General features: G+C 38.4%; 1 protein-coding gene across 2 annotated transcripts in view; it reads left to right on the forward strand.

The window, feature by feature from the left end:
- PTGFRN (prostaglandin F2 receptor inhibitor) overlaps positions 1-18,881 on the forward strand; it is a 112,011-nt gene that overhangs the window by 44,554 nt on the left and 48,576 nt on the right. For both annotated transcript variants that reach the window (XM_060770573.2, XM_060770574.2), the window contains exon 5: positions 4,596-5,021. In XM_060770573.2, coding sequence (XP_060626556.2) covers positions 4,596-5,021 — 426 coding nt within the window. The remainder of the gene's footprint in view (positions 1-4,595; positions 5,022-18,881) is intronic.

Consider the following 18,881-nt stretch of genomic DNA (forward strand, 5'->3'; position numbering starts at 1 on the left):
CGAATGCAATGGGAGGGGCCTCCACCCAAGGAGGCATCCTTAAGCCCCTCCTGGCTGCAGACTGGTGACAACACCAGTCTCCGGAGACCACTGGTCTCATCCATGGGGGGATTCAAAGGTTCCCCTCCTGCCCTATGGCTGGCCTTTCTGGCTGGAGGTGAGTGTTATGCTAAAACTGTTTATGGATTTAATTAAATTTGCCCCAATATGCATTGCAGCTAGTGTACCTTTTAAAGCCAGAAATTGTCCACTCTATTCATTTAGTTCATAAATATAATTGTTCTTATATGGTCCAAAGAAAGGAAGAAGGTGGCAAGAGGAAGAAAGAGAGAGGCTCACTTGCTAGAGACGTAAAGGAAGTTTATTTTATGACATAAATTGTCTTGAATATATCAGTAAAATAAGGTGATGATGCCACATAGCTGGACCTGCTTCAAAAAGATGAATGGCCTATCTAAATACTTTGTGGTGTTTTGATTTACTGCTATTTTGGTTTATTGGGATGATGATAAAAAGATGTCAAGTAGTGTTTCCCTTAGTGTGCTCCTAATACTGGAATTAAATCTGCCCATTTTTTCTCTGGAGATTACTGTCAGATATCCAGAAGTGCAAAACAATATCTGTAATGTGGAAAAAGGAATGGGATGAACCACAGGTTTGTCTAGACAAAAATAATTATATTTCCATTGTTCTTTTCATAGTATGTTGCTATGACTGTGTTTTCATAACGTGCTGTTTCCCTAGCTGAACTCTTAAGCTACCGAGATCCTTCTTTTCATGCAAATATTCTGAGAAATGAACATCCAGGCAGGAGAGATATAGAAAAGTGAAACCCAAGCAGAAATTTCTAAAGAACCATGTTGTTCTGTAGTGTTTGCCTTGACGTGTCAGCATCTCTTAGAGAATAATTAGAAAAATCAAGTTTCTGGCTTTTGACTTTGCAATTAGGAGCCAGATGATTCTTGACAGCCTTTCAAAAAGTAGAAGCAAGCATTTCTACTTACAGTGAGCTGAAATTAAAGTACTGTTGTGTACATGTTTTTGATGCATAAACAGAAGCCAGACCTATGGTGACCCCTACTTTCGTAAAGTCAAAGTGCCTAGAAATGTCACCAGGACTCAGGGGTCCCATACAGAGAGGACTTATATGTGTGTGTGTGTTTAATGCCTTGTGGAGGAGTGATTGGCAGACAGAAGCAACCCTTTCTCTCATCACTGGCTAAGCTGCTGCCTTCCGGCATTCATAGAAAAATTGCTTTGCCGGCAGCAGGCTGGTCAGGACTGCATTTGCATGCCGATTTAAATTAAGATATTTCTCAAAATCTTGAATAGCAGCACACTGAAGCAGACCAAAACTGCTGGGAGAGGCAGCCAGTTAGAAGTAGCACGGAAGGAAGGAGTGGACAAATTATATGGATATGGAAGCGAAATCACAAGATGAAGCTGGATTGATCATAATTGTGTGTATGTGTTTAGATACACATGGAAATATATATACAGATACATATATAGGTGAATAATGTTACCCAGTTTTCCTAAGGTAACACTCAAGTTAGCTTTCAACCAGTTTAAAGAAAAATACAGGTTGAGCATCCCCTATTGAAAATTCCTAGAACCAGATTTGTTTTGGATTCTTTTTTTTTTAAAGCCTGTATGAGCATAAACATTCCTAAACCACAAGCAAAATTCATTTGTTTCATATATACCATATATACATAACCTGAAGGTAAATTTATAAACAATATTTTAGAATTTGAAATCTAAATCTAAATTATGTCTGTTAATTCAATGTTCAGCATCGAATGGTTGCCTATTGTAAGCCACCCTGAGTACCCCCGGGGGTGCGAAGGGCACGTATAAACGTTTGAAATAAATAAATAAATAAATAAATAAACATTTTAATAATTTTGTGAAAGATACTAAATTTGTGAACATTGAACCATCAGAAAGCAAAAGTGTTCCTATTTCAGCCAACCATGTGGACAGTTTTGGATTTTGGAGAATTTTAGAATTCCAGATAAGGGATAATCCCCTTGCACATCTGGACAATCTGATTGTACCAAAGTTAAAAACAATAAAATGAACGTAACCATAGAATCAATAACCACAGCACAATCCTACCATTAAAAGACTACAACTTATAAAATACCAGTCTTTTAGAGGAGAAAGAGCAGGGGGGGGGGCATTCTTTCCTTTTGTGGGAAAGCATTCCTGGGTGCAACCACTGAGAAGGCTTTCTTTGATAGGGGTTGGACCAAGAAAAAGCCTTTCCCAGAGGAATTAATTATATTAAAATTACCACATTTAATTACAAGGTAGGAAAATTTAAGGCATAGTTTTTTACAATGAGACCACCGTGAACTCCACTTCCTTGAAGGTTTGGTGCATATTCCGCTAATACATGGAGATGTTTTACTGTAAAAATAGCTATAATAATAAACCTTGACCATCTTTGAATGCACGGAATTGCTAGAGTTCTAAATGCTGAAGTAACTAATCAGCACAAAATAAAATATTGGCTTGGCAGAAGAAGAAGTGAAACCTTTGGCCCTCTTCCAGTCCTTCATCACATTGTTGTGTGTAGGGTCCAGGGGAGCAGCACAGCTTCCCCTTATCTAGCAGGCTTTGATAAGAGTCAGCATCATGGTTTGAGCAGTGGATGAAAGATGGAAAAATGCTCGATTTCCTTCCTTGCCCTCCAGCATGCTTATTGACCTCTGTATAATTTCATGTTAGCTGTAGTTGCCAGGTGAGTGTGCAAATACAAACTTGACTTAGAAGGATGAGAAATTCCTTTTTCAGATATTATATGGTAGTACCTCTGCTTCCAAATGCTATTTGAGTATATATCTTTTCTGAATTTAAAATATTCCTTGGAAAATTCAGTAGGAACTTTCCCCCCTTTATCTGTTCCAATTAGTAATTATTTGGGTGCAGGTACAGAGGGAAGATAAAAGTATTCTTTAGTTGAACTTATGTTGCCTGAGGGTGGGTGAAGGGTTCTCATCATCTGAGGTACATAAACGGCATCCAGATTCATCACCAGCCTCCTCCTACTTGATTGAAGTTTGAGAGCTTGGCAGGGTATTAAGTCATTGAACTGTCAGCAAGGCTGTTCTTTGACAGCTGACAGAGTGCAGGAATGGGGTTTATCCAGCAAGCCTTTTATTCCTTCCTTCTAAATCCTCTGTCTGGAGTCAGCGTAAAGAGCCTAGCTGGAGCACGAGTGTCAAAACCAAAGCTTTCTGCAGCAATCCACCACTGTGGGTCATCCCAGTGGTTAAGTGAAACACCATTTTCCCTTCAGCCTTTCTCATTTCTTATCAGAACAGGAAAAACTTCATTCACTGCGGACGTTATCCGCTTCTATAAACTCTGTGTGGGTGCATCCAGTAAACTCAGAAACTGTGATTTATAACATTTCTAGTTATTATTTACCCTTCCCCCTTTTCTGGAATGTTGACATGGCTCATAAGAACAGGTAGAGGCGTCCTTCACAGTTATTGTCATCATACACACACACACACCAACAGGCATCATAGAATCAGAGTTGGAAGAGACGACAGCCCTACCCCCTGCCATGCAGGTAAATATAATCAAAACACTCCTGACAGATGGCTATCCAACCTTTGCTTAAAAACCTCCAGAGAAGGAGACTTAACCATGCTCCAAGGCAGCATATTCCATAGCTGAACAGCTCTTACCATCAGGATGTTCTTGCTAATGTTTAGGTGGAGTTTTTTTTCCTGAAATTTGAAGCTGTTGCTACATATTCTAGTTTCCAGAACAAGAGAAAAAATGTTTGCCTCCTTCCCAATTAAACATGTTTTCAAATATTTAAACATGACTCTCATGTCCCCTCTCAGCCTTCTCTTCTCTAAACTACATACCCAACTCCCCAAGTCATTCCTCATAGGGCTTGGATTCCAAATCATTGATCATTTTGATTGCCCTTTTCTGGACAGGTATCATCCTTCTTGACTTGTGCCCAGAACTGTATCTACTTAAATTCATAAAAAAATCTTGGGGTGGTAACTGTGTTATCTTGTCAACTTGAAATATATCTTCAGTGCTTCTTAGACTTGTTCAGTACTTTGAACAAGTATAACTGTGGGCTGCTCTTGCAGTTGTTTACTCCGTTGGCAGTTTCTGCTAATGTGTCACTGAAAATGATGGCAAAATCAAATAGTAAAACAGTGCATACAAACTTAACACGGTCTGGGCATGTTCTTTAGAGATTTTGATCTCATACCATTGCAATCAACTGTTCCTTGAAAGGTAGATTTAGCAATGTCAAGTGCAGTATTCAGTGACAAGAATGTTCTGTGTATTATGAAATCACTCAAAGAAAAACACCATTCTGAATGATGAAATTCTGGCTAGAGAATTTGCCTTTGGTTTAGCTGTAAGCATTAGTAGATAATATTACAGTAATAGTGAGGTCCACTGTTACTTGGTAAATACAGAGACAGTGTTGCAGTTTTGAAATAAGAAAGATTGAGTGAGAGATGTGGAAATTTGATCTGTATTCTAGATTGCTGTTTCATTCATGCTTTTAACTGGCTTCCTTTTTTCCTTTTCCAAATCCTATACAGAGCCAAATTATAATGTGTTTCTAAGTGCTTCTAAAACACCCAAGTTTGCAGAAGATCCCACTGAACTGGAGTGTAGAATCACAGAGGCACAGAATACTGAAGCAAACTTACGTTTCACTGTATCCTGGTACTACAGATTGCCCTTGCGCAGTGACGAAGTGGTAAAAGATCAACTTCTTGCCACCATGGATGCAGACTGGACTCTGGTAGTTGGAGACAGAAGCAAACAACGGGCTCAGAATGGGGAAATTATTTTCTCTAAGCCAACTGTGGATACTTTTCGTTTACGAATTCAATGGACTTCTGAAGCAGATAGGGGAGATTACTACTGTGTGATTTCATCATGGAGTAGGCAGCGCAATAACAGCTGGATAAAGATCAAGGATGTGGCGTCCATGCCTCTGAGCATTTTATGGTCTACGCAAGGTAGGAATTTTGAACTGTCTTACTGTGATGCAACTTGCTGGTGATTCAGTGACTTGCCTTCATAGACACTCATGGGTGGAACAATTTTAAAAGGTCTCGGTAGATGTATATCCATCTGCCCTAGGCATCTTTGGAAAGAAAAAATAGAAGTAGTTAATGATGAGAATAAACAGTGCAGCATAATGATGAGAATAAATGTTGCAGTAGAGCAATAGCAGAGACAATATTAAGTTGATGAAGTGACCTGAACCAGAAATAATTTATGGAAACATAGACTTCATGACAGGCTCCTATCCCTGGTGGAAAGCCAAGATGAAACAATACTCTTGAAGAATCTGCAAGTAGTTTTGCAAGGCACTGTCTTTGATCAGAGATAAGAGAGACTTTGTTGGGAGGGGTGAGGTCATGGAATTCTCCAGAGGGTTCATCTTAATTGAGAAAGGTTGAGGTATGGGACTTTTCAAAACCCATACTTTGTGGGTGGCCTTTTTGAGAATGGGGTGTCAGGTTGGGTTTATGGTCTAATTGGGGTTGCCTGTACAGAGTAATCCAATTTCCTACACAAAAAGTATGTGTGTCTGAGACTTCTCTCAGACACAGCCTGTATATTCATTAACTTTTGTGAATATTTAGCAGTCTAGTACTTTCAAACATTTTATAGTTTAAGCTGAAGTTATAGGGGATGGTACAAGTCTAGTCCTAACCAATATAGTTAGACTAAGGGAGATGAGATATAACTTATTTGGATCACTTTATCCTACAGAAATAGGTTCTTGACTGGGCTGTCCAGTACACAAACTGAAATGTAGGAAATAATCTTTACAAAGACTAGGTTTCTGTTCCTTGTAACCCTTGTGGTTATTGCATATCATGTGCTCTATTGTTGAGATACCTCCAAGTCTGGGTTATGAGAGATGATAGAACTGAAGCAAATATTTCTTAATCTTCACACTTAGAGTTGTCCCTTATCACCATATGGAAAGATGTAATGATTTCTCAGCAATAGTAATACTGGCTTATTTTAAACTAACTTGAAAGTTGCCATTATTAGTGGCTGGAGTTACAACTTCTAGTCCTACTCAGTCGTTGACCTGAACAAGTTATTGTGTATGAATCCTAGTTTACTTATTGTTACAGTTTGTTATAGATTTAACAAACAGAACAATTGTCAATGTACAAAACAAAAATATTTAATATTATGAAGGAGAAACTTCCTAGAAGTTCTCCTCTCAACATCCTTGCATAAGCCTTGTAAACTCAGCGTTGTTGCTTTCTTTTTTGAATAAATCCATTTGTAAAATATATATTTTCTTTTCCCCCCACTGCCTTCAATTTATATAATCATGTGTTCTCATGATATATCCAAATATGGCAGTCTGAGTTAAGTAATTTTAGCTTCTTATCAAGAATTGAGGCTTGATTTGGGTTAGACCCAGGTATTTGTCTTTTTGACAGTTCAAACTTCAGCCAAAGTCTCATATAACATTACATTTCAAAGGAGTTGCTTCCTGTGTTGCCATGGGACCTGAGGCAACATAGAAATTGGAAATATATGGCATGGATAATCTTGACATTGGCATTAAATTATATATCTTTAGACTGGGAAATGTTACACTTAGGCATTAGAAATGCTTAAAAACCCTTCACCACTTGATTTGAATACATGCATGATAAACAAGTTGTTGACATTGCTTCTCTACAAGTTATCCAATACATGCTCTAAATAGGTCTTTCATGTATTCATTAGAAACAGTTCAGAATAGTTGCACAACCTAAACAAAGTTGAAATCTGTGAACTGTATAATCAACACCGCATTAGTGAGTTTAGCTTTTCTGGACTTCAGTGTGCACATATCTGATTAATAAATACATCTTCTTTTGTCCAATATCAACATTCTAACATTGCATCTACTATGTAAGCTGACTGAAATGCATTTCCCATGCAGTTATTGTATTTCCTTAATTAGTTTGGTAACATGTTAGTTTGAGGGGGGAAAGGCCAAATGAGATGCAAAATCCTGACTCTGTGTCTAAAAAGTGTCAAACACAAATGCACAACTCACTACTCTCCTTGACACTTTCTTTGCATAGTGTTTTTTTACATGTTTATGGTGATGCAGTTTTTCTACAGAGAAGTGTGTAGAGCAGGAAGAAGGTTAATAGCTCAAAGGCAGAGCAACTGCCTTTCAGGGCTTTGAAAAATTACCTTTCAGAAGTAATTGGACATCCAGTTTAAGTATTTAGTGCTGTAGGCATGTTCTTGGAGAACTGCTGCTAGGTATTGTAATAGTATGAGACTAAGTGAACCAATGGTCTATCTTGTATAGTAATAATAATAATAATAATAATAATAATAATAATAATAATAAAACAACAACAACTTTATTTGTACCCCACTACCATCTCCCAAGGGACTCGGTGTGGCTTACATGAGGCTGAGCCCGCAATACAACAATAAATAATAACAGCAACAATACAAAAACAATACATAAACTCATAAGCAAAATAAGCAATAAACATTAACAATAACAAGATGCATTTTAAAAAGGCTATAAGATAGCTGCACATCAATATTCACGTTTTAAGATAATCAACAACCAGTGAAATGGAGCTGGTTTAAAATGTTTATCCATTCTGCATGCATGCAGTATCTACTAGACAGTCTTTGAAACCTTCTCTGTGCTGTGAGATTCTCTTGCTGATTTCCCATACAACTGTAGAATTCCTAATAGCAATTGTATGGTAAAGTCTGACTTAGTGACCAGAAGTACATCTGAGATTCTGTATCTCGGTGGTATGTCTGATACTGTTGCAATGCAGACAGGCATAACTTGAGAACCTTAGCAGATATTGCATATCACATATAAAAAATCTACAGATCTGGTATACTGATACAAATACCAAATGGAACTATCAACACCTATATTTCAGTAGTTCCTTAATTTAGCAGACGGCTTGGTTTTTGCACTGACTTACAGAGGAAGTCAAATGCTTTTCTTCCATAGCCAGTGCTATAGCCTAGTAGAATCATAGAATCATAGAATAATACAGTTGGAAGAGACCATGTGGGCCATCTAGTGCAACCCCCTGCCATGCAGGAAAAGCACAATCAAAGTACCCCTAACCGATAGCCATCCAGACTCAGTTTAAAAGCTTCTAAGGAATGAGTTTCCACCATACTCTGAAGGAGAGAGTTCCACTGCTGATTAACTCTTACAGTTAGGAAGTTCTTCCTAATGTTCAGGTGGAACCTCCTCTCCTGTAATTTGTACCCATTGCTCCAAGTCCTAGTTTCCAGGGCATCAGAAAACAAGCCTTCTTCCTCTTCCTTATGGCATCCTTTCACATATTTATACATGGCTATCATGTCTCCTCTCAGCCTTCTCTTCTGCATTCTAAACATGCCCAGTTGTTTAAGACGATTCTCATAGGACATGGCCTCCAGACCTTTAATCATTTTAGTCGACCTCCTCTGAACACCTGTCAGGTTTTCAATGTCTCTTTTGAATTGTGGTGCCCAGAATTGGACAGTATTCCAGGTGAGGTCTAACCAAAGCAGAATAGAGATGCATTATGACTTCCCTCAATCTAGATACTATACTTCCTTTGATACAGCCTAAAATCCCATTGGCTTTTTTAGCTGCTGCATCACACTGTTGACTCATGTTCAACTTGTTGTCCATGAGGACTCCAAGATCCTTTTCACATGTACTGTTGTCAAGCCAGGCATCACCCAACCTGTATCTTTGCATTTCATTTTTTCTGCCTAAGTGGAGTATCTTACATGTTGAAATTTATTTTGTTAGATTTGGTCCTGCTTTCTGATCTATTAAGGTCATTTTGAATTCTGATCTTGTCCTCTGAAGTATTAGCTATCCCTCCTAATTTGAAGTCATCTGCAAATTTTGATAAGCACACTCTCTAAACCTTCACCCAAGCCATCCAGTAGAGTGTTAGCAAAGAAGAAACAGATCTCTTTCACACTACACAATTTTAACACTTTGATACTATGATGCTGTCATGGCTCCCTCTCCTTTGGACTCCTGACATTTGTAGTGTTATTGTAACATCTGGAAGTATCTGTCACAGAACTGTAATACCATTCCAAACTACAGATGTCAAGATTCTTTAGGAAGCAGCCATGGCAGTTGAAGGAATATAAAATGCTATAATTAAACTGTGTGAAAGAGAATACAGAATGCTCCACTAGCTGTGTCTCTGTCTGGAAATGATAGAAGCCATTCCCTGCATACTCATGAAGTAGGAAGGTGGAAGACCTAGAAATTGTTCTCTTGGTATGCTTTTTATGACATGGAAGGCCCAGCAAAAGAGGGAGAGATTGCAAGTTAGTTATTTCTTCCACTTGTAGGCTAGTAACTTCTACAGAATCGTTTACAAATCTACTATATTTATGGATAGTGTGAGATCCCTTTGTTAAATTCCATTATATACAAGCATACTTCAGTAAACAAAGTATCTGACAAAAGAAGTTTTGTTTTTCTAGTCCTCATTCAACTTCTATTCTGCTACTTTTTCTATCCCATATCTCTCTGGACATAAATCTGTGTGTTTGCAGCACAGGTAGTAGAGAACCATCTCATTCTCCTCTCTCTCTCTCTCTCTCCCCCCCCCCCCCTTCGTTTGCTAAATATAAAACATTGGTGCCAATGTCATAGGGAATATGTTCCAGTAACCCCTGAGAATACTTGAAAACATGAATAATACTGAACCCTGTATTTTGACCATATTTGGGTAGGTGAATACCATAGAATTGCGCTGGAGGACCTAGAGAAGTCCACAAATATTCCACATCCCTGAGGGAATATTTTTTGGATAGCGGAAAAAAAAGGAAATCATGGATATTGAATCTGTGAATAAGAGGGTCATACTGTATTCTAAGCAGCACTTTCTTTTAAAGTGGGAGTTTTAATTTTCAGAGGCCACTATGTGATTTCTAGTTGAGCCTAAATTGGATTAATTAGTGGATAAGACAATAAGATGGGTGGTTAACATGGGTAGTAGCTAGATGTTGAGTTTAAAATCTAACATTTTCAATTTATGTCAATAATTCAAAGGTATTAATATATGCAACAGCTGAATGAAACCTTATAGGGTTTTCTTTTCTAAGAATACCCAGGACTCCTAAATCCGTGAAAGAATAATGTATGGTGTCAGTGAAGTTAATTAAGTAAATACTGTGTTGATATGTACTATCTAAGCCTGCTTTCAAAATAGAGCCATACATTTCATTGTTGTTGGTTGCCATCAAGTCCGTTGACCCTATGAATGAGAAACCTTGAAGACACTCTGTTGTTAACAGCCTTGCTCAGACCTTACAAATTAAGAGCTGTAGCTTTCTTCATTGAATATGTCCGCTTATAATACATTTTTCCTCTTTTCCTGCTGGTTCAACTACAGAATCTTCACAGAGTTTTCAAAGATTGCAAGCCATACTTTCTGGACAGATTTAATTAGCTATGACTGTGTCTAGACCCAATTCTGTTGACAGAGCAAACTCCTAATTAAAGGCAATTTCAGAAGATTGGAAGGAAAGAGCATGTGAGACTGCAGTATATTCCTGATCCTTAAACCATGGCTGCTTTCAATGGCTGGATCAAAGCTCATGGGTGTTCAGTTATATGGCTCATGTAATGGCCCAATTCCAAATGTGTTGCCAATTCAGTATCCTCATTCCCTTGTTTTGGCTTGCTACCAATCCGCAGATGCCCTACGTCTGTGCTTTGTCATCTCTTGCTGCCATGTTCTGTTGTTGTTGTTGTTGTTTCTGATATTGCCTCTGTCTTTTCATTGCCACTTGAGATGCTGTTCTGAGAACAATCACGTCCCAAATTAAGTGGTGTGCCAGGGAGAATAATTTCATACTCCTCAGTGGGACTAGACAGACACTTTCGCTACCTGATGCCCAACTGAGAATTAGTCGAGTCTCTTCCTTGAGTGGTTGGCTTTTCCTCCTTTCCCAGAAACCCACAAAGCCATATAGACTCCTGGGATAATGATGAGGGAGGTTGCCAAAGTTTTGCACTTCTTCACATTATGTAGGGAGAGATCAATGGGCATGATCTGAAATGAGCTTGTGTGAGAAAGGTTTGCATGTTTGCTTATGTATACAAATGTTGGAATGCCTCGAACCATTTATAAAAATGTGTCTTCTTACATTCCCTGTTTTCCTCTTTCTGGATTGGATCTGAGTGTGTAGAATACACAGCCAGATTGCTTGTCACTCACATGAGGCGTTTACGCTGTTGAGTCTCTTGAGAGAAATGTAGCATAAACAGTGTAATAGCTCCTCAGACTTAAAATGCAGACTTTTTTGTGAAAGGTGTATTCATTTCATTTTTCTTATGCTATAAAAATCTGTTTATACTTTTTTGCTTTGGATTTGCATGATCTGCAAGAAAATACCATGACGGGTATGTTTGGTATTCTGCACTATCCAGTGTTTTAATAAGTGCATTTTCTGTAATATAGTTTGGAAGTTCAATTTTTCTCGAATGTAAAATAGTGAGGGAACTGTATTTTGACAGCTCACCTTTATTTTTAACGGTGCCTGCTCCATTTAAAGTGCTTTTTTCAAAAGGGAAGATGGGATTGGTGCTACTTTGGTGTTTCATTTTGAGTTGTGCTATATAAAAAAGTACATTAAACCAAAAAGCTTAACTGACATAAATTGGCCCACACAGACATTTTCACTAGACTTTCTAAGTGGTAAGCATTTGACTTAGGCTTGTCAATTGTGATCTTTAGTGGAATTGCTTGAAGTGGTCTTAGGACCTCACAACATTGAGGTCCAAATAGCAGATGATTGTGCGGAGATTTGCCAAGCAGTGTGACAAATCCAGCAGGCAGCCGGGGAATGTTGCCCCATGCCCTGCATTTGGCACTTCCCCCATCCCATGGGAGAAAGCATTGACACCCAGCTTACCTCCGTGCTAACCCCATTCTTGTCAGCATCCTAGGACGCTTTCAGGATGCTGGGAGGATGGAGCCTCATTGGAAGTAGCCCTGTGTCATGCAATGGGCTTCAAACAGGACCATCCTTCCAGCTTCCTGAAAGTGTCCTAGGACACTGAAAACAATCAATGTGATGTAGTCTATAGTCTCTGGCAACTAGACACAACTAGAGCACTTTTAATAAAATAACTGCCAGGTACTGACCTTTCATACTCAGAAAAGGTTACCAGGGCTTGTCTACTAAACCAGATATCAATCAAAGCAATAGATCAGAGGAAGTGCTCCTATACTATATCATTACACTTATGTATAGTAACATAGTAGGCCCACATATTACACAAAATTGTGTTACACAGTTTCAGTTATGAACAAAGACCTCTATTGTAGACAAGGCTGCCATGAGCTCCCAAAAGCATCTCTCTATGGAGAGAAGTGATGAAAGTCTGTCTGCTCTTCTATCCACCAAGAAAGGAGTCAATCTGTGATGAGAAAAGTGATGGGTGTCTTGCTGAGCAAAGGTTCACTGAGATAGGAGACAGATTCCTCCATCTGGGGAGAGAAACACAGCCAGGCTTTGGTTACTTCTCTCCCCAGAGAAAGCAGATGGGCTTCTTCCTCCGATGAAAGAAACAACTTGCTTTTGGTTACTTCTCTTTGCAGAGGAAGGAGATGGCTCCTTTCTAAGAGGTTTGCGGTTCATAATTAATATTCCATACTTTGCAGAGGGCTCTAAGGAGTTTATAAAACTTCACTGCATCTATGTGGTTGAAGGGGTTGGGGGAAAGGATTTAAAAGTGTGATCAGGTAAAAGACCATTAGGCATGAGCAAAAATCCTTAAAAGATTAGAAATGCCCAGAACAAACAAATAGGGCAATGGAAGAGATGGAATATTCAAACTGAAATCCTCCTTGGATATTCTGCAAGACTCAATTTAACAAAATCCATCTGCCTTTATGTATCTTATCTGTGATCTACTTTGCTCATAAATCTTATAAAACATGCTTTTCCAACTTCCAGTGCTTAAATAGTAATCCTGTAATGTGTCATACTGATATAAATTTATGACTGAATGACCAAAACTGCAACACTTCCTATGCTTTGGGGCATTACATGAGAGATACTGGAGATTCTGAAACAGTAGTATCTAATATTAAAAAACAACAGGCAGCTAATTAAAATGTTAATCTTGACCAAACACTTCCATTTTTAATTTGGAGATTTTAACCTAGAATAGAATACTGAATTTGGCATTTATCTGATTTTATGCTGTCTGCATAAATGTGACAAATTTATTTTCTTTTAAATGTGTTTGCAATGGTTGTAAAATTTTGGACACATTACATAATTGCCTGTTTGTGAGCATTCAGAAGACTGGCTATATAACATGGTGTGCAGGTGGACTAGTTACTTATGTTTCAACGGCTCATACATATACCCATTGAAATGATTAATCTTTGGCTTAGTTTAGTCATGCCATTAAATCTCTTTTTTTCCCCAGATTAGTTAAGCCATACTTTCCATCATCCATAGCCTTAATGGCAAATGGTGATTGCATTCACCAGGAAAGCAATAAGTGGAAAAAGGCACAAATCAGAGTGGTTTGAGTGTTGGACTACAACAATGGACTTCAAGATTCAATTTCCTGCTCAGCCATGAAAACTGGGTACTCTTGGGCAAGTCACAGTGTTAGTCCCAGAATACCCTATGCCTTAAAGTTGCCATAAATAAAAAGTGCAGAAATTGGTTCTTACCTCAGTCCTTTGAATCAGTGATTAGGTGATAGATCTAATGATTCGCCTTTTGGAAGCTTTGGTTTGAAAGTTGGTTAACTTTCACTGATTGTTTGTAAATTAAAGCTTGGAAATGTTAATTGAAAGGAAGTTTACAATAGCTTCCCTATATACTCTAGAAAAAGTCTCAATATTTCAGTCAAAAAATCAACCCAAAAAACTGGGTCAGCTTATCCACAGGTCTATGTGAGTGCAGTACTTCAGCTCTTATCAAAACAGGAACCATCTCCTTCTCTGTACAGAATGGCAAAAGTCAAGAGCTTAGACCACGTCTGCACAATCCAGCAGTAGTAAGGGGCCAACATTAAAATAGGTGAAACGGCACCTAATAGGTGAATCCGCTTTGAGTCCCCTTCAGGAGAAATAAAGAGGGAAATAATAATAATAATAATGATAATGATAATAATAATAATTCGGGCCTTACTTTATTTATAGACCACCTTTTATACCCAAGGGGATTCAGGGCAGTTTACATACAAGACTGCAAACATTGAATGCCATGGTCAAACAAATACACACAAATACGTAATACAAATAACATCAATGAACTTAAAACTAAAGAAAAAGTGAAATTAAAAATAAAATAACAGCAAAGATACAAATATTTAAATAAAACATGGTTACACTCATAAAACATAAAGACTTCACAAGCTGCAGAGATGCTCTTTGCAGGGTGCATCTGTCCTGTGGACTGTATATTGTGCAGGCCAAGCTTAGACCATCCTGGGAGAACCTAAAAGAGAATCTCCAAAGTGGCTGGTCTTCTAGCTTTTTTTGAATGCCTGGTCAGGAAAATGGTAGAGTTGAGCAAGTTCAGCAGCTCAATGGTTTAACCCACTGCACCACCGGGGGCCACTCACTCATGGATAATATTAGAATCCATCATTTTGATCCCAAATCCTGCCCTCAACTTACACATGAAGTCAATGTGTACATTAGTATATATGGTAATCTTATTTTTAAAGTTATTACTTTAAGTATATCATCATTAATTGTATTTGTTAGTAACCTTGACCTCGTAGGACAGTGGTTCTCAACCTATGGATCCCCAGATATTTTGGCCTTCAACTCCCAGAAATCCTAACAGCTGATAAACTGGCTGGGATTTCTGGGAGTTGTAGCCAAAACACCTGGGGACCCACAGGTTGAGAACCATTGTCTAGGAGAATGTCAGAACAGCAGGAATTCTTTCTGAACAATACTTCAACATTTGGGATGTAATTGTAATTATATTTATCTGTGAGTATCATAGACTGAATGCTGTGACTATACTTATGAATAAATGTGTAGAGCTGCACTTCTAAAAATAGATTATCCCTTAAAAAGTTAGTGCTGACTTCTAAAGAACAAGCTTGGAGCTGATATGGAAATAGCTATTTTGATACTTAACATTTAAAAATATTATGTTGGTCAGCATCATAGTAGACTTAGCTGTGTTAGTCTTTTCTCACATGTGAAATGTTATGCACTTCTGTATGAAGCTAATAAAGCCTCCAGCCTCTAAATCGTTCATTTTTTCAGTTTACTAAGATGCATTTGGTAGAATGTTAGGAGTGGGCATTTTTTTAAGGGTAGCTCTCTAGAGCACCATGGATTGCATTAAATGCCAAGTAATGAGCTCGACTGACAAGTTGAAGATAGATAATGTAGTTCTTATAAAGGGATCGATCACAAATGGAAACAGAGAGCTAAGTGCCAAATCAAGTAGTTCTTAAGAACGGGCATGGCATTCAGAAACAAGAATTGGTTGCTTCTTACTGACAAGCTACTGCTATCTCTTATTCATATTTAATGTCTCTTGATCATCAAAGGCAATTTTTTAAAGGGGCAGAGGAGGAGGAATGTGAATTGGAAGCTGAGTTCGGAAGGAGTTCATTCACCCAGCAAAGCTACTATAAGCAATTATCCTCATTGTTCATCTCTGTTATTTTGAAGTTGAGATTTCATTCTGTAAGCATGAGTAGAGAGAGACTGGTTTGATTTCCAGTAGCTAGAAATGCTATATATCGATGACTAAAATGAATAGGTAAAGGTAGTCCCCTGACATTAAGTCCAGTCATGTCTGATTCTGGGGTGTGGTGCTCATCTTCAGTTCTAAGCCGAAGAGCCAGCATTGTCCGTAGACACCTCCAAGGTCATGTGGCCGGCATGACTGCATGGAGTGCCGTTACCTTCCCTCTGGAGCGGTACCTCTTGATCTACTCACATTTGCATGTTTTCGAACTGCTAGGTTGGCAGAAGCTAGGGCTGACAGCAGAAGCTCACGCCGCTCCCCGGAATCGAACCTGCGACCTTTTGGTCAACAAGCTCAGCAGCTCAGTGCTTTAACCCACTGCGCCACTGGGGGCTCCCTCTAAAATGAATAAATATTACTTTTTAAGCAGAATTAGTAATATCTAAAATGAATAAATATTACTAATTCTGCTTAAAAAGTAATATCGTTAGTTATTGTGTCATTTCTTAACAGTACCATTGTTACACTCCCATGGCACAGCCCTGTGTGTTATAGATAGTGTTAGCTCTTGTGCCACATTTACTAGTGTGTTAAAAATCCTGATTATTTTAATGCAATATTTATTCAGTCTTAGATTATTGCAATCCCTTGTCAGTACTTGAAAATTTTATACAACTTGTTTCAGTACTTATAAAAGGAGTCCCCGGTGGCACAGTGGGTTAAACCCTTGTGATGGCAGAACTGAAGACTGACAGGTCAAAGGTTCAAATCTGGGGAGTGCGCGGATGAGCTCCCTCTGTCAGCTCCAGCTCTCCATGCAAGGGCATGAGAGAAGCCTCCCACAAGGATGGTAAAACATCAAAACATCCAGGCATCCCCTGGGCAATGTTCTTGTAGATGGCCAATTCTCTCACACCAGAATCAACTTGGCAGTTTCTCAAGTTGCTCCTGACATGAAAAAAGTACTTATAAATTAACGACACTTAGGAAACCCACAAACCATTCGTTGTGTTGATCAAGCACAGACTGACTATGACTGGCATATAAAATTTCATAGTCTTCTTGTTTAAAAGATACGTAAAATGTGGTTGAACAGACAAACCATAGTTTACTGTTTAACTTAAATATTGAAATCTGTAAATGAGTATCTAAAATCCTAGACCATTTTTTAAAAGTTACTGAAACACTCTGTTGTTTTGGAAAACAAAGAAAACACAGTGGAAGTACAAGAAAGATTTTTCTTTTTCCCTCCACAATGGGAATATTTTGATAGACCCAGAAATAATGAAGATATACCGCCACCTTCCTTTAAAAAGCCAGCTTACATAAAAGCAGAGAGAATGCATGAATGACGAAATGGATTGCCACCCGGTGATTGATTGATCAAATCAAGGAAAAGGTTCATAAGAACTATCACTCCTTTTAATGTTCCTCCAGCAACAGCAAGAATATCCCTATGGGCAAAAAAAACAAAAAACCCAGGCAATTCCAACTGGATGGCCCCCACGAGGGTCTGCCTCCAGTGGTGAACCAAAAATGGGCAACTTGGAAGTCCCTGAACAGACTCAGAAGTGGAGTGGGCAGATTAAAAAAGACAATCTGACAAAATGGCACTACCTAGAAGAATCTTCCACCTTGTGTGACTTCGTAGCAGAATCAGCAACTCAGCACCTGTATGCTTACCCACAATGCCCTGCCTCATGCACAGAGGAAGAATTGTTTAAAGCTACAGACAATGTGGTTGCTGTTACCTTTATCAAAATATTACAAATTGCAAATGGCCCTTTGACGGCAACTATAAGGCTGATGTGGCCCTTGGTGAAAATAAGTTTGACACCCCTGGTATAGTGTTTTGACCATTGGACTCTGGAGCACAGGGTTCAATTCCTTGTTTACCCATGGAAACCCAGTCATTTCTGAGATTACGATGAAAACTTTCCAGATTTGAAATCAATATTGTAAAATTGAAGAAAATTGTGATGAACTGAAAACCATGTCTTCTTCTCATGAGTTTTTAAAACTCAAATTGTCAGTGGAAGTGTCCTTGCTTGCTGATACATTTTTAAATATTTAGAGCTCAGCCCATGCTTGGCTTCCTGAATTAAATGGAAGCCTGCATTTTGCTTGATGCACTTCATGTTGGTCTAGCAGAATGCCTTTGTGTTTTCTGTTAATTATTTCCATTCCATCTGGCTGCAGCTGAGGTAGAGATGGGCAGCATTACCAAGTGCATTTTGATTTGGTGAGAGAGCAGTGCAATCTAATTCCTCCTCTTCCCAGCATTGGTTATCATAAGAACTATTACATAGCTTAAGGAACTTGTAGCTTGGTTTGCTGGGAATCTGACTCCCTATTCTTTTCTCCATTTATTCTCCTCTCGTATCATGTCTATTAAATTGTTAGCCTGAAGTCAGGGACTGTGGTTTGTTAGTTTTTGTACGGTGTCAAGGAAGCTTTATGAATGAAAGCAACATGAAAAAGAAGTGGGCCGTGGAACAAAACATTGTAGTTTTACACATCTCTCCCCAATAAGGTATTTCTATTCAGAGTTCCACTGTATTTTCTTTTAAGTGTGATAACTGATATACTGATATCAAGTATCTACACGTAAATTATCCTTCCTTAAATAATAATAATAAAACACATAATTTTCAACCTGGGAAGCACCTGCATCTTGGCAGGAATGCTCACCTCTCACCAACCTGTTCCACTCACTAACAACTCCTCTCCCTCCAACATCGCAGCATAGAGGTGTTACCTGGAGGGCTGATCACACACCTAAGAGTCTAGAATTTCTGTAAAGCCTTGAGGTAGAAATTATGCATTTCTCTGGATTATTAAAACCCAAAGAAATGCATTACAAACAAATAATAATGTGTGCCATGTGTCAGGATCATAGTACCTATAAAGTGAGTATGATTTTTAGTTCATGTAGAGAAACCCTTAGTTAAATGAAGCTGTTTTTCTGCAGAAACATGCTGGTATGGTTTCTTTCTGAAATAATTTAATGTACGCTGCTGCTTCCGCCAAAACCGAAAGTCATGGTAGCTTATGAGATAAAAAGTGTCAATGCATGTAAACTAAAACCATAGAAAATTAAGAGTATAATAGTATTAAACTATCTATAGAATTAAAAGAATAAA

Source organism: Anolis sagrei, chromosome 3, assembly GCF_037176765.1.
Source record: "Anolis sagrei isolate rAnoSag1 chromosome 3, rAnoSag1.mat, whole genome shotgun sequence".
NCBI classification, from domain to species: domain Eukaryota; kingdom Metazoa; phylum Chordata; class Lepidosauria; order Squamata; family Dactyloidae; genus Anolis; species Anolis sagrei.